Source organism: Crocuta crocuta, unplaced genomic scaffold, assembly GCF_008692635.1.
Source record: "Crocuta crocuta isolate KB4526 unplaced genomic scaffold, BGI_CrCroc_1.0 scaffold234, whole genome shotgun sequence".
In the NCBI taxonomy this organism is placed as follows: domain Eukaryota; kingdom Metazoa; phylum Chordata; class Mammalia; order Carnivora; family Hyaenidae; genus Crocuta; species Crocuta crocuta.
The window spans coordinates 2350133-2365090 of record NW_027529647.1 but is presented as its reverse complement, the minus strand read 5'-3'; the positions used below and the strand labels follow the sequence as shown (position 1 = coordinate 2365090).

Below are 14958 nucleotides of genomic sequence, written 5' to 3'. Positions count from 1 at the left end.
TTTGCTGTTTGGTTCTCTAAGAAAAACTCGGCAAGCCCTGGTCTGGGCTGGTGCTGCCGGGAGCCCTGCATGTCTGCTCTGTGCCCTCAGACTCGCCAGTAGTCACGCCAAAGAAGTCCAGAGAAACGTGAATGTGTGCTCCTCCAGCACACGCCGAACCTCAGAAATCGTGGGGAGACTGACTTTCCTCCCTCGAAGCCTCTGTAGCGTGTAGTGTGTAGTTTGTGATCATAGTCCCCTGTTCGGGCTCAGCAGCCAGGTGGACAGTGGGCTCCGGAACCAACCAGGCCGGGCACTGGGGCAGCCAGCCTGCTGGCCGGGCCGCTGCTCTGGGGTCCTGGGCTAGGCCAGCTGAAGCAGCAGCCGCCTGCCTCGGCCCGTCCGACGGGGACTTGAGGGACAAGGCTGGTGTCTGCGTTTGGCTCAGGCCTCCGCTGTGGGGGGCAGCCCAGGTAAGAGCCCATGCTGGGCGCCTGCCTATGACTGTCACAGGTCCTGGGAGGGATTTTCCATCCTTGTTAAGACGTGGTTGTTGGGCCTCACTCTGGTGGGGCCCTGTGTGGTCACCTTGCTCTGGACCATGTTCCGGTCGCATGAGGTTCGTCTTTCCACTGTGATCTCAGACACTCCGTCTCCTCTGCTGGGCTCCCTCAAAGTGAGGGGCGACTCTGCTTCATGGGCTCGCACAGATTCTGGCTTGCCCTGCAAACAGCAAAGATGCAGGGGCTGGGGCCAGCACCTTGGGGACACAAGGGACCTGCGAGGGCTGATTGAGCGTGTATGATCATCCCGGGTCACCTGCTTGGACGGGGCCCCTCTGACAGGGGCCATCTGGGCTGAGGAGGGATGTTCAATCTGGGGCCTGCTCCCCCATCACAGCAGAAGGTGCACTGTACAGGGAGCAAAGCGGGGTCCCGGGTGGTGGACACGATGGGCCACGGAGCATGAGGGCCTGCGTCCTGGGTGTTAGGAGCCCTCTGAGACATGGTGGGCACGGGGACAGACAGGCACATAGGGCGCCAGGGCACAGGCTGCAGGGACCCGCAAGAATTTGTGCCTCTGGAGTGGTTCTGGACGACCACTCAGTGAATGGGACTTTCTGGCACCCCCGTTCCTGTGGCCACACTGCCCTGGACAGCCACCCCGGTCTGCGAGCAAGCAGTCGAGCTGGTGGGGCCTCCCTACGAGGCATTGAGCCCCTGTGGCCACAGCGTCCGTGAGGGCCTGGGCGGTGCGCTCCTGGGGCGCTCCCCGCTTGTGCCTGGCTGCGGTGCAGAAACAAAGTGTCCTCAGAGCCGTGTCTCGCTAAGCTCTGGAATTCGAGTGGAAGATGCCTCCAGGAAGCTAGCTCTCACACTGACGACGGTGCCTACCTTGGCTGGGTAGGGCCAGGCTGGGACTTAGACTCAGGACATTTCTCGTAGTTACCTGGTGCTTAGCAGCCATCCTGTGCATATTGATCGAAACCACAAGATCTGCTGGCTCTGAAGCCCCCACCTGGGGACACAGGGCAGCCCTTTCCCCAACCGGGTCTGCGTGGGGTTCGACTCCACAGGCGTTCGCCAGTGCTCGGGCCTGTCTCCGGGTGGCTCCAGGCCGTGAGAAGCTCCCAGCCTGGTTTGGGAGTGGATGGGATGTAGAGATGCCAGGGCTGAGGGAGGCCAAGGGCCTTGCTCTGTCCCTGAGATGCCAAGGAGGAGTGACAGAGAGAGGGACAGTTGTGGCCGAGGAGTAGTGGGCTCTGCAGGGCTGCAGCAAGAAGGGGCTGGCACCCTTGAGGTACGCGGTCCAGTCACCGGGAGGCCAGCGCACCGTGAAGCAGAACGTGAGCCATTTCAGGCATTGTGCAGGATGACTGGTTGGGGGGATGGGGTAGCCCTGGGGGCTTGGGCTTCGGGGCTGTGTGTCTAGTGCAGGGTTGAGGGGACATGGTCTGTGACAGATCACGGAAGAAGGAAGAGGAGCAGGTTATTGGGGGACCTATGGTACCTGGTGACACACAGGGGCCCGCAGCCCAGGACTTAGTCTGAACACTCGGGACCTGATGCCTGTCCCACGAGCCCTGGCACCCTCACGGGGAGAGCAAGGGTGGCTATCAGGGGGCCTCTGGGCCCTTGATAAGGAGCCACTGGTGTGGGAAGTGGGGCACACACGTGTGCTGTGGGCCGGGATGGAGAGCTGGAGGCCCTGGAGAGGGCCAGAGGTGCATGAGGCGGCCCGCTCAGCGGAGTCTCCGGGTCCTTCTCTGCGCCTGACCTGCATGCTGGCCCTGTGGACCCCCCCGGGGGTGGACTCAGGCTCCTGGGCCCTGCTTCTGATGAAGGGTGCTTTGCGTCGGGGCCTCGTGGCTCCCGGCTGGCCGCAGGCCACCGCCCTGTCTGACGCCTTGGTCCTTATTCTCTGTGTTTGGTGTTTTCAGATTTTGCAAGAACGGGGTTCAAGGATGTGAGAAGCATAGTGTTGACAACTGAAGAAACATTTTATCTTTTCCCAAGATGCAACGATCTGCCATGTTGAGGAAGCTTGGCCGTGAGAAGAAACCTGCTTTTGACAATTTCTCTAGAGATCTGGGTGTGGATCCTTTTTTGCCTCTGAGGTGGGTGGTGAGAGACGGGACGGGCTGTCCGAGGCCCGGCGTCCCCACTCGGAGGAGGCGTGCTGGCCGGGTGGGTGTCCCTGCGGGGGCCCTTGCTTGGTATCACGTGCTACATGGGCCCGAGGCAGGAGGCTTCCGGCCAGCCTGATCACCGGAGAGCATTCAAAGGACCGCGTTCTTGGTGCTACATAAACAGTCTGTAATGGAGCCTGGGCCTTGCTGGTTGGAAGCCGCCGCAGCGCCGTGGCCCCAGGCCCCGGGTGCCCACCGGTCACCCACGTGCGCCAGGCCCTGGGCCTCGGCCGCCTCCCACACGTGAGCGGTTGGCACTCTCTTGCAGCCCCAGCGGCTCCTGAGAGAGGCGGCCTCCGCGTGTTCACTACTTCCCGGGCCTCCGTCGGAGCCAGGCTCCCCCGGCCTGACCCCGCCTGGAGCAGTCGGGGCTTCTCCGTTTGTATTTTCCGGGCAAGAGAACTTTGCATCCCTTCTTCCCCAGTGTGGATGGACAACCCAATGTTTTTACTTCTTAGAAATGCCTAAAAGTGTTGCTGCACTTTGGACCGATCTGCTAAGTCATTCAAAGGGAGGCAGAAGTTCGTCGCGTGCGGCCCACCCCCGGGCTTGTGGGGGAGCTGTTGCCCGTCAGTGCCTTTGTCTCGCCTGGGATGGAGGCCGGGGCGGGAGGCCTGTCCACCTGGCTTCCGGAGCCGAAACTCCGGGTCACACTGAAATTTGGATGTTTACAGTGCATCACAAGTCTCTCTCTTGCCGGCTCTCTCGTTTTCTTTGTATAACTATGCAGTTCTCTCTGGTGTTTCTGGGGTGTTTGAGACTTCACACAACCTGCACGGGCTCTGCCCACATGACCTGACATCGGAGCCACTAGAATCCCTGTAGGAACCGCTGCTCGCATGCTCTGAGGACAGACCTTTCTTAGCTGGCCGTGGGGGCTGTCTGAGCGCGGGGTGGGGCCTGGCTCGGACGTGCAGCTCTCGCCTTCCTTGCTGGGGTGGCTGTGCGCACTGACCACTGCTGGGTGGGGCGGAGGCTCTGACATGCTTCGTTTCCACTGCTTCCGGAGGCTTCTCGCCTGTGCCCTCTTCTTCTTTGCCAATAACCTGATTAACCTAGTTCTCCAGCACCCAGGACTTACCTCCTCCTTTCTGTAAGGTCTGTTGTATGTTGTTAACTGTTTGCTTCAACTGTTCATAGCATCCTTTCCAGAGGGCACATTTAGGTCCTTGTGACCCCCCCTCCCGGTGAGCCCCAGGGAGGGGGGCAGCCCCTTAGTGGCCTCGGGGTGTACCTATGGGGCCCTGCTGGCCACTTAGCGTCGTTTGATTTGTGACCTTGACATAATAGATAGGCTTGTTGTTTTTTAATTTAAAGATATTAAGACTTAATTCACTAAAATTTATTCTAAGGGGATATTTATACTTTTATACTTTTTTAGGTATCGTATTTTATCAGCTTACAGCCTAAGTTTCCCCTGAAAATAGCAAATAAAATTGTGTATTTATGAATGAGTAGAACAACTGTTAGTGTCTTACAACGCACGGAAAAGCGGCTGCTGCAGAGACGCTGCCCTGGCCTCGTGGTGACGCGGGCGCAGTCGGTGGCCAGGGAGGAGCCACCTGTGTGTCAGCTGCCTGGCCAGGGCCCAGTGAGGGCCACGGCTGGTGCAGCAGAGCAGCACACACCCGTCTCCCACCCCAGCCAGGCCGGTCCCGGCCACCTCCCCTACCTCTTGCTGGCATCATACCCCCGTCCCCTGGGAGAGGAGATCATTGAGTGACATTTTTAAGGCACTGAAGCCTCGAGGCGTTGAGTATGTCCCCGTCTTGTCTCTCACCCTGGCCAGGAGCCCCAGCCTCATCCCCGGGCACCTCCCGCCAGCCTGCAGCCGCTCTGACTCCCCCTGGTGGCCCCGGGCCGCCCTCCACACTTGGGGGAAGTCCCCACCCCCTGTGCCCCTGCAGCGCCGCCCCCCTGAACTGGGGCGCCTTTGGTCCCAAGGTACTGGAGCATCTGGCCGCTCAGACCACCGGCCTTATCTGAGTGTCCGTCTCGCTTCCAGGCGTGCTGCTGGCCTGGCCAGGGTCCCAGGGTCCTGGGGTTTGTCTTGCCGGCCCAGGCTGGGGAATGGGACCTGCTTGCCTGGAGGCTGAACTCTCAGGCGACCGGTGCACAGTGGGGGGCGCATGGGGCGGGACTTGACTCTGCCTCTGCGAGTTTGCTTTCTGCACAGACTGAACTGGGCATCTTCCAGCTCTCTGAGGACAACAGAGAACCGGAACGTGTCTCCAGGTCCCTCTGCCAGGGTCGTGTGTCCCCATCAAAGCCCCCAAGCTGGTCCCCCTTCCAGGCGAAGGACTGGAAAGGAGACAGCTACGCAGCCCCGGTCATGAGACTGAGGGCCCTGACTCGGGCCACTGGGCAGGCAGGGAGCCCTGCCTCGTGAACCTGGTGCTGTAGGCACAGCCCGACCGCCATGGGGGGCGGGGGAGGGCAAGCGCACGGCTCTCTGGGCAGCGGGCCGGACAGAAGAGGGAGGCGGGCGTCTGGAATTGTAGCTGCTGGGCCTCCAGCCAGAACCTTCTGGGCCACCACACAGGTGCCACCCCGATCACCTCGCCGTGCATCTCTCCCCTACGTGCACCCAGCAAGTCTTTCTGGCATCTTCCATCCTCCCCAGAGCTGGAGGCGGTGGCTGGCTGGAGCCCCACCGCCCATCGGTCGTTGGGCCTGACTGGGGCACAGGGCTGAGCCTGAGCTGCAGCTGTGCATCCGCCCTGGGAAGACTGTGCCCTGGGGCTTGCCAGGTGCCGCCCCCACATAGCCCTGAGCAGCAGACACTGCTCAGCCCCGGCCCCGCCACCGTGCACAGGCCCACACTTCCCGGAGACAAACCGCACATCTGCACCAGCATGTGGATGCACAGCCCCTGGGGTGAGGCGGAGAGTCGGTCTCTGGCTTGGGGGACTTTGACTTGCACACACGCCCTTTCCTTCCTCTCCTCCATGCGTCCTGCCTGCCCTGCCTTCTGAGCACCTGGACTCTGGGTGAACCCCTGCCCCTGCGCAGATGCTCCAGGGCCTGGGGCTCAGCCCGGGGTACAGAGCCAGTCCGGTGACCTCAGGGCTATGGCCCTTCCACGATGCGTGCAGGGGTGTGGATCTCCGTGCTCGGCTGCAGCCCCAGGAGGAATGTCTGGCCCCGTCCTCACTGTGATGCCTCAAGGTGCGTATTTGATTGCGGGCACTGGCCCCGGCCTGGGCCGGGGGGACAGGCACGGGTCGGTGCCCGCCGCTCTCTGAGTGTTCCTCCTGCACCTGCCGGGACCCTGGTGCCGCTGTCCACCCCCAGCAGACGGCCCTGAGGCACGGCTTGGCAGCAACAGGCAGGTCGTGTGTGCGCTGTCCCCCGCCCGGCCGGGAGAGCGACCATGCCAGCGGGCAGGTTTTCTGGGTGTGACCTGCACAAAAGTACTCGGCTCTCTCTGCCAGAGTGTTTTCTCTTCCACTTTCTTGAATGTCTGTCCCGGGGCCAGGTGGGCCAGGGCGTGGGGACTGTGCCGTAGGTCCCACCCAGGACCCCCCAGACTCGCCGCCCCAGCCCAGCTGGGTGGGGTGCCGCGGGGGGCTTGGCCATCCTGGCATCTGTCCCTCCTCCCTGTTAGCCCCGGAGGGTCCTGACCAGACCCTGCCCTGTAGCAGAGGCAGGTGAGTGACGGGGTCCCCAGGTCCCGGAAAGCTGGCACACCCGCGAGAGGAGGCGGGGTGAGGTGGCACGTCCTCCTCGGAAGGGAGCTGGCCTTTGCCCGTGTGCACACTCACTTTCACCCCGGCCTCAGCACAGAGGCAGCTGGGGAGCCTCCAGAGACCAGTTAACTTCAAGGCACCACCCCCACCTCCACCCCACAAGGGGCCTCAGGCTTTATCTGCCCCCAGCCAGTGACACAGAACTTGTCCCTAGGGCCGCACTCAGGACACCTGCAGCCAAGTTCCTGTCTTCCCACCCCTGCTGGGACCTCGGTGCACCTGCTGCTCCAGCCCCAGGGATGCGGAGCCCATCTGCTCTGGAGAAGGAGCTCACAAGTGGCCTGGTCCCTAGAGGGCCACTGAGCAGCCAGCAGGAAGGGGGGCCCCGTGTGAGCCCCGCCAGTGCCTCCCCTCCTCGTCCTTCCTGCCATGCGGAGGGGATGCGCCCCAAGTGGAGCACGGAAGGGAATTGGTATTTGTTCCCACTCTGTCCCCAGGGCCAGTCCACAGCAGGTGCTTGCTAAGTGGTTATTGATTCATTCCATAAATATCCAGGTCTGCTTTCTTCCCGGCACCAGGTCCAGGCAAGCCGCCCCTGTGTGTGCGCCAGCGAATGTGTGTGCATGCATGTGTGTGGGTGTGCACCGCGGTATGTCTGCAAGGGGGGGGGGGGGGGGGGGTGTGCGCCTGTGTGCGCAGGGCAGCGCGACACCTGGCCCTGCCTTCCTAGGAGTCCCGTTCAGCGGATGGCCACTGAGCTCACCGGCAAATCCAGGTACCTTTCAGGAATTGGCCCGCGTGAGGGAGCTGGCCATCTGGCCGCAGGGGCACTGCTGGGGGCGCTCCTGGGCCAGGCCGCTGACTTGAGGCCATCTTCCCAGGGCAACCTCGGGCAGGCCTGAGCAGGGCTGGAGCCAGCTGGGGACCTAAGCTCTGGGGACCTTTTGTGCTGAATTCCTGGTGGTGACAGGCCCCAAGGAGGCAGCCAGGAAGGGGGGCTGGGCTGCAGAGCCCGGGCGGCTGGTGACGGTTCTAGCTCACTTCTGAGTTCCTGGGAATCGTGCACAAAACCACTGGCGGCCCCAGCTAGTGTGGCCTGAGCCCTGGGTCCTGTAGGAGCAGGAGGGGAGAGGGGCCTGGCCTGGGCCTGGGCAGGAAGGCCTGTCCTGCTGATGCCCTGCCCTGCCGTGGCCAGGCCCCTCCGTGTGACACATGGCACAGCTCGGACTGCCCTTGCCGTGTGTGGGCTTGGGGTGACTCGGACACAGGCAGTGGGGGGCCGTGATCTCCCGAGGCCCCCACAGCCTTCCTCCTTTAGGACCCTCCACTGGGCCCCCATTTTTCCTGCTGGTATCTGTTGCTGCCCCAGGGGCGCCCCTCAGTGATCATCATGGTGAGAACCACATTGTCAAGGACACTGAAGCAGGGAGCCACCTGTGGGGGGGGTCCAGGGACAGGTGTCCAGCGTGCCTCGACCCATCTGCTCCCCCTGAGGGACCACAGGGCAGCCAGTACTGAGGCCAGGCTTTGTTTTTACTGGAGGATGAACATAAATAAAAAAATAACTGGGCACTTGACAGAAAAGAACGGGCGAGCTATTTACAAATGTGCACCGGGGCCCCGGGGCTCAGAGGAGGGTGAGCAGGGCCCCGAGGAGCAAGAGGGCCGCGCGGGCCACCAGCCAGGGCGCAGAGCTGGCAGCTGGGGGTGGGGGGCTCCGGGGCCCCCGCCTCAGGGCCCCCGACCTGGCCTGCTGGAACTGCAATTCTGGGATGATCTGATGGATCCAGTCGTGGTGGGANCAGCCCTCACCCCACCTGGTCACCCCCGCCTGCAGCCACGACTGGCCCACCAGGCACACCAGCGGACCGCCCGAGTCGCCCTGCGGGGAAGCAGAGGCCTTGTCAGTCTTCAGTGGCCCGCGGAGCCGGTCTCTGCAGGCGCGCGCGCACACCCCTCCCTTTGTTCCTCTCCTNGGCCTGAGGCACCCATTTCTCTAGCACCCTGAGACTGCCTGCCCCGATTTCACCTTAGAGGGGCTTGTTGAAAGTGCAGGTTCCTGGGCCCCACTGCAGACCAGTATACAGACTGCTGGGTGGGGTCCAGAGTCTGCGGGACCCCACTGCCAGGATGCCAGGCTCTGGTCTGGACCGTGGCCCCACTGACTGGGGACCCTCTTGTCCCAGCCAAGCTGCCTCCCAGCTGGACCGGGCCTAGGGAGCAGGGCTCAGCCTCTGGCACAGCCCACCCCAGCCCCTACCTTGCAGGCGTCCTTCTTGCCCTCGGCAAAGCCAGCACACAGCATGTCATCCTTGATGGCTTTGGGCTGGAAGCCGGACTCGGCATCCTTGCTGTAGAGCAGATTGCACCTGGCCGTGTCGATGATGGGCACGGCCAGCTTCTGCAGGACCCGCGGGTTGGGCAGGCGGTCTGGGGAGGGGGCGAATCAGCCTGCAGTTCAGTGCGCCGTCTTACCCAGGACCCCGTGGCCCTGGGCTCTTTCTGGCCCCTTCTCCCCACTCCCCATGGCTCCTGCTGAGTTTGCTGACGCCTTCCCTTACCCCCTCCGCCCATCTGAGAGACCCACATGTACCACTATCAGCAGAATGTCCCCCCCCTTCCCTCCCAGCTCTGCCCCATTACCTTCCTCACTGGGGCTGCCCCAGCCGGTGACCCAGCAGTTCATGCCCGCCTCAAAGACGACCGAGGGGTCAGGCATGCACACGGGAAGGATGTGACTGGTGAAGGTCACAGGTGTTTCCAGCTCCACCAGGGCCACATCGGCACTGGAGGCCATGCCCTGGTAGAGGGGGTTACTCTCCACCTGCTTCACCCGGGCGTACACGGCGTGGGGCCCCGGCTGCACCAGCTGCCGCACCCCAAGCACGACCTGGTACAGGGATGTCTCAGAGGTGCTGGTGGGAAAGACAGAGAGCGGGTGTGAGACGGCCCCTCTAGGGCTTAAAAGAGAGGTGAGGCTTAATAGAGAATTGAAATGAGGAGGGGCTGGGGTTGTTCCTCCGGTATCAGGTCCCTCCCTCCTGGCCCACCCCGGTGCCTGACCACTGTGCACAGTGTCCTCAAAACGTCACCACCAGGGGATGTGCAGGGAGGTGAGGGGTGAAGAGTGTAGACGCTGAAGCATCTCGAATTCCTGACTTTAATTCCCAGCTCCACCCTTGGCCAGGGAACCTAGCAGGTTCTCTGTGACTCAGTTTCCTCATCTGTAAAATGGGGCCAGTAACAGTCCCTACCTGAAAGGGTTAAAAGAGATGCCACCCATGGGGCGCAGCTGGGGGCTGAGCCTGGCCCTGCCCGTAGGCCTTGGGCAAGCCACCTACTCCCTCTGAGCCCACGTTTCTGAATGTGAGGTGCAAGGCTGTAAAAGAATTTCAGCCCTGCGGTGAGGCAAGAGCCGAGATGCTCAGGAAACCCTGAAGGTCCGCGGCCAGATGGCTCATGGTAGGGTGGTACGGGTGACCTTAGGCTGAGGAGGAGGAAGGGCCGTTCTGCTCCAGCCGGCGGGCTCATCTGTAACCGGAACCTCAGTCGAAAGGGGAGTGTCTTGGGTTGGAGTTGTGGAAGGGGGACATGGAGGAGGGTCAGGATGTGGGAGGAGCCTGCCGGCATTGCAAGGACGGGGCCCAGGTGGGGCAAAGCGCCAGGCGAGCGACACCAGCGGTGTGGGAGGGGCCTGGGAGGGCGGACCATCGGCGCTGTCCGGGGTGCTGGAGACCCGTGGCCCCGGCGGGGCGGCGCGGGGCGCGGGGGAGCTGAGGGGTGGGGGGGGCTGGCTGACTCACTTGGAAAAGCAGTGCGCAGCGGTGAGAACCCATCGCTCTGTGATGAGGCTGCCCCCGCAGAAGTGGCTTCCGTTGCGCTGGATGCTGACCTGCCAGGGCCACTCGCCCTCCAGGGCGTCCTGGCCACCCACCATCCGGTTCAGCATCCTCGGGCGCCCGCAGACTAGGGGACAAGGCCGGGGTGGTGCTCGCTGGGGACCCTTCCATCGCCTCTGGTGCCCAACTCCCACCCCACACTCTCTGTCGTCCATCTTCTGCCCAATTCGGAGCCCTCTTTCCCCTTGACCCACTCTGAGACCCTGGGCAGGTCAGGGGCATGGGTGGCCCGTCAGCCTCTGACACAGGCAGACCAGCTGTGGGAAAGTGCCCCTGCCCTTCACCTCTGAAACAGTGACGTCGGATCTACCTCTCTGGTCACAAGACGTGGAGGGGGTTCAGATGACACATGGGAAGTTCTCACCCCAGGGCCTGGCGCACGGGCTCCCAGGAGGACGGCAGGTGTTGGAAAGGCCCCACACAGGGAGGGCACCCTGGGGGCCCTGCTGCTGCTGTGGCACGTGGTCTGCAGATTGTGTCCTTGGGTTCTTTGTCCCCCGACCCCCTCGTCTGTGCGCCATGCCTCCGCGGGCACCTGTGACCAGATTGGACCTTCCTCCTCCACGCCCGTCTTGGCTCTGACCCTGCTGAGCTACAGCTTCCCCTTACTTTGGGATTCCCCATGCCCCACCCACTGATTTCGGGTCTCCTTCTGGGGGGCTGTGGGGGGGGTGCCTCTGGCCAGTCTTGGCAGCTCTAAGGAAAGCCCCCCGCGTCCCCCCATCCAGGGGCCTGGGATACTTACCACTTGATGCCTCGGTCCCCTGAGTCCCTGCAGGGGAGGAAAAAGGGGGTGATCAGCCAACTTTGTCAAAGCCAAGGTCTGCTTCTCCCCTACCCGCCTCCTCTGCTCCACACCCAGCCTCCTGAGGACATAGGACAGTCCGCGGGGGACCTGGCAAGAAAGGCCGGGGGCCCTGCCATGTTTACGAGCCCAGAGGGTATCTGCAGGGGCAGACAAACTCCTTGCCACACAGGAGCCGACTGGTAGAGATGCCAGCGAGGGGACCCCCATCATGGCTCGGCTCTGCTGCTTGGGGCAAGGATGGCTTCTTCTCCTGTCCTCGGGGTCGGTCTCTCCATACCCTACAGCTGTTCCCATCTGGAAGCTTCCCCCCGGAGCAGGCTGGAGCTGTGTGGCCTTCACATGGAGTGCTGCAATGTAAGCCAGCCGGCACCGGCCACACAGGTGTCTGGGGTCCCAGGGGAGTAGAGGGAAGCAAGCCAGTAGCATCACGGGTCAGTCCCCACAGGATTCCAGACCCCCAAAAACTCAACACCCCCTCGTGTTGTGCAGTTGGAGCCTAAGACCCCCCGCTGGACCACCGCGCACCCCCACACCCCAGGGGAGGGGACAGGCAGAGGGGTCAGCAGAGTCTCTCTGGGGGCCCGTCTCCCCAGGATCCGTCACCTGGACACAGGCACAAGGCCCACTACTCGGCCTTTACGGAGACCTCACCCCAGACTTGAGACCCCCACCCTGTGTGAGCAACACGCTGGGAATACCTGCCAGTCTCCCAGCACCCCCAGCGTATGCTGCACGGGGGTCGAGAGCTGGGGTGGGCGACTCAGGACAACTTCTCCCTACTTCAGCGCTCAGCGTTTTCCCTGTGCCCCAACCCCTTTAGGGACTAGAGGGTGTGGCAGCTGCTGTTGCTCGCACTGACCCTTTGACCAGAAGAGGTCGCCGGTCCCATGGAGGGGAGGGGCTCCAGGGGCAGGAAGTGGTTGTGACCCTGGGGATTTTTACAAGGACCCCACTCCAGTCTGAGGGAGGCAGTNGAGGAGGTGGACACTGGGGGCCTGACCGGGCAGGAGGTTGGGGGCAAGAGTGGTGTGTGCGCCCAGTGATGGGAAGAGGAAGTCGGCCGGGACATTCCACTCAGCGATGTGTGTTAACAGGTGCCCTTGTAAAACGCACATGTTCCCTGGGAAGGCGGTTCCCTGCAGCCCCCTCACCTATATTATAATAGAAGGTAATTAGACCAAACACCTGACCCACTGCTCTTCCTAATGCCTGATGGCAGGATGCTCCCATTCACCCCGGTCCTCATGGGCACCAACGTTCCTTCAGGCTCACTGCCTCCCTGGGGGAGTTTTCCAGGGTCTTCTGTCTCTCCCCACAGTCAGCCCCCTTCCCATACATGCAGATGGATCCATGGTCCACACCCAGGATCAAGTACGCACTCCTGTGCCCAGATGGGGCCCCTCTTGTCCGGACGCAGCCTTCCGCAGCCCGATGCAACTGCTTCCCATACAGGCGGAGCCTTCTGACCGCTGAGTGCTCGCTAAGCCCTTTCCTGCTGGTCTGAATCCTACAGGCCCTAATCCAGATCAAGGCCTAAGTGAAATGCCGCTTCCTCTGGGCAGCCCTCCTTACTTGTACCATCTGTCTAGGAAGCCTGGCTCCCGCTCCTGGGCTCCCCATCCTCCTACTGGATCACACAGAGCTCTGCCCACCTCGCCGCGGAGGTAGTGTCATATGGGCATCTCACCTATGGGTCCAGGAGCTGAGTTAGGCAGAGCCCCCATCCAGGGGGCCTGAGCGCAGGGAATGTAAACAAGGACAGAAGAACAACTGTGGGGGCAGGGCTGACCAGGAAGGGGCACTGTGAAGACCTGGGCTCTGCAGGGTGGGTGCCCTGTCCAGGGCTTGATGCGCCACCCCAGGGTGTCCTGTCCCTAGTGTGGGCCCAGGGTCCTTCGGCTCCTGTAGCTGGTTGGGGCTCAGCTGGTGGGGATGGAAGAGACCTAAGGTTCTGGGAGGGGGGTGAGGATGGCGTTGAAAGAGCCCACAACTCCTGGACACAGCTGTTTGTGAGCCAGATGCAGGCTGCTGTTTCCACTTTGGCAATGACCGTGATTACTCAACCCATTAGGAGCAATCACGGCATTACACCCGTACTGGAGATGGGCTCCCTCCGAGAACATTGTTACCCTTGTACCAGGAAGTCAGGAGGCAACGGCGAGGCAGTGAAGGCTGGGAAAGCCCCGTGGGGCCCAGGGAGACTGGGACCTCCCCACTGAAGTGCCACCCTGGTGTCCTCTGACCCCCTGTAGGAAGCCTGGAGCCCCAGCTGAGTTGCACCTGGGATGACCTGGCCCAGCCCTGGGAGGTGAATTCAGGACAGGGAAGTGAGGTGGCACCGGCAGGCTGGGCTAGGCCAGGAATGCGGGAGGGTTTCCCTGGCAGGGAGCAGCCCGCCCTGTGGGAAGGGAAGGGGGGCGGGCGGCGGCTGGCACCTGCTGACCTTGGCCCAGGATTGGGAGAGGGGAGAGGGCTGCCTGTCCCTCCCCATACTCTGCCTGTCTGGTGGGAGCAGAAGCCTGCACCCCCAGACCCCCGCCCCTGCCCCCCAGTGAGTCCCCACCAGCCTCCTAGGGCTCCCGGCTCACGCGGCAGCTTGGCCACCCTGCCCCCAGCCCAGTAGATGGTGATCCAAGGCTTTGGAACCCTGTGGCCTGGAGTTCAGATGCTGCACACAGGCAGCGCCACATCTTTATCTGGCAGATTGGAAAAGGCTGAGAGAAGGAAGCGGAATCACCAAACCGCGAGGCTGCACAAGCACCAGAGACAAGGTGGGGGCGGGGGGAGGAGAGCCCCTCCCCTGCTTCTGCCTCAGGGTCCTCTTGGGCCTGTGCCCACACCCCGATCCTGCCCTCCCCCCTCCCCTCCCCGAGGTGGGACATCTGGACCCGGGCCCCCTGCTGCGGCAGGAAGGGGAGGCTTGGGCTGCAGCCCCAGGTCTGACCCAGGAGTAGGGGGCTTGGCTGGAGCTCCAGGCGGATCAGGGGGGCGCCCTCCAGGCAGAAGGCGGACCGCCTTCCTGCGACGTCCAGCACTCACCGTACCACAGCGGCAGCAGGAACAGGGCCACGGCTGGCAGCCGCCTCATTGTCTCAGCCTGGCTGGGGCACCAGGTGCAGGGGCTGGTGGTGACGGGAGGCCCGTGAGCTCAGGGTGCAGGGCTCCATGAAGTGGGGTTTTATGCTGGAGGTGAGTGTCGGCTTGGCTATGCCGCCTGACCTGTCCGCCCGGCCCATCCAGCTCCTCTCCGGAAGGAGGTGCCCCGGAACCCAGACTCCTCCATGACCGGTTTCTGAACTACGAGGGGCCAGACCCCTCACCCTAAAATACCTTAGGGTCTTGGGGCCAGGCTGTGTCTGCCCCATTTGGTTGCTCATGGCCTGGGGTTCCAACCCTAAGTGACCAAACACTCCCCACTGACCGTGGGCCCCAAGTAAGCTGACAGCAGCCTGCCCTCCAGACCCTCCCTGATTCATTCATTCATTTGTTCAGTTATTGATTTGTTGAGCACCTACTTCGTATCAGGGCATCAGTGAACAAAACTGTCCAGGCCTGCGGCTTACACTGATAGGGAAGGGGACACGCGAAAGTCCAGGTCACCGCGCTTGTGGAACAAAGAACAGGGGGGCATCGGGGAGTGGGAAGAGTATCCCTAGCTGACCCCAGCGCCACGCTCACGGGGGCGCGTCCCACGACGCGCCCCAGCGTGGCCCCGACCCCCGTCCCCTCTCTGGGGCTGCACCCTCCTCCCGCGGGCGGTGGGCGGGGGTCTTCCCGGCACCCGCAGGCCAGGGCGGGCGGGGCGGAAGCGGCTTCTGGGAAGGCCTGGCCGGGACGAGCGTCCCCGGGCGCCCCGGCCCTGGGCGCGGCGCCCCGGGCTGCGGGACGTGCGGC

General features: G+C 63.0%; 2 protein-coding genes across 2 annotated transcripts in view; one reads left to right on the top strand and one right to left on the bottom strand.

Annotated features, from left to right (window-relative positions):
* KCTD5 (potassium channel tetramerization domain containing 5) overlaps window positions 1–4119 on the top strand; it is a 31021-nt gene extending 26902 nt beyond the window's left edge. The window contains exon 7 of the mRNA XM_077762773.1: window positions 2420–4119. Coding sequence (XP_077618899.1) covers window positions 2420–2449 — 30 coding nt within the window. The 3' untranslated portion in view covers window positions 2450–4119. The remainder of the gene's footprint in view (window positions 1–2419) is intronic.
* A 3816-nt stretch (window positions 4120–7935) lies between these two features.
* PRSS27 (serine protease 27) overlaps window positions 7936–14958 on the bottom strand; it is a 7233-nt gene continuing 210 nt past the window's right edge. The window contains 7 exon segments of the mRNA XM_077762772.1: window positions 7936–8239; window positions 8618–8787; window positions 9001–9272; window positions 10161–10339; window positions 10341–10459; window positions 11002–11028; window positions 14104–14186. Coding sequence (XP_077618898.1) covers window positions 7985–8239; window positions 8618–8787; window positions 9001–9272; window positions 10161–10339; window positions 10341–10459; window positions 11002–11028; window positions 14104–14186 — 1105 coding nt within the window. The 3' untranslated portion in view covers window positions 7936–7984.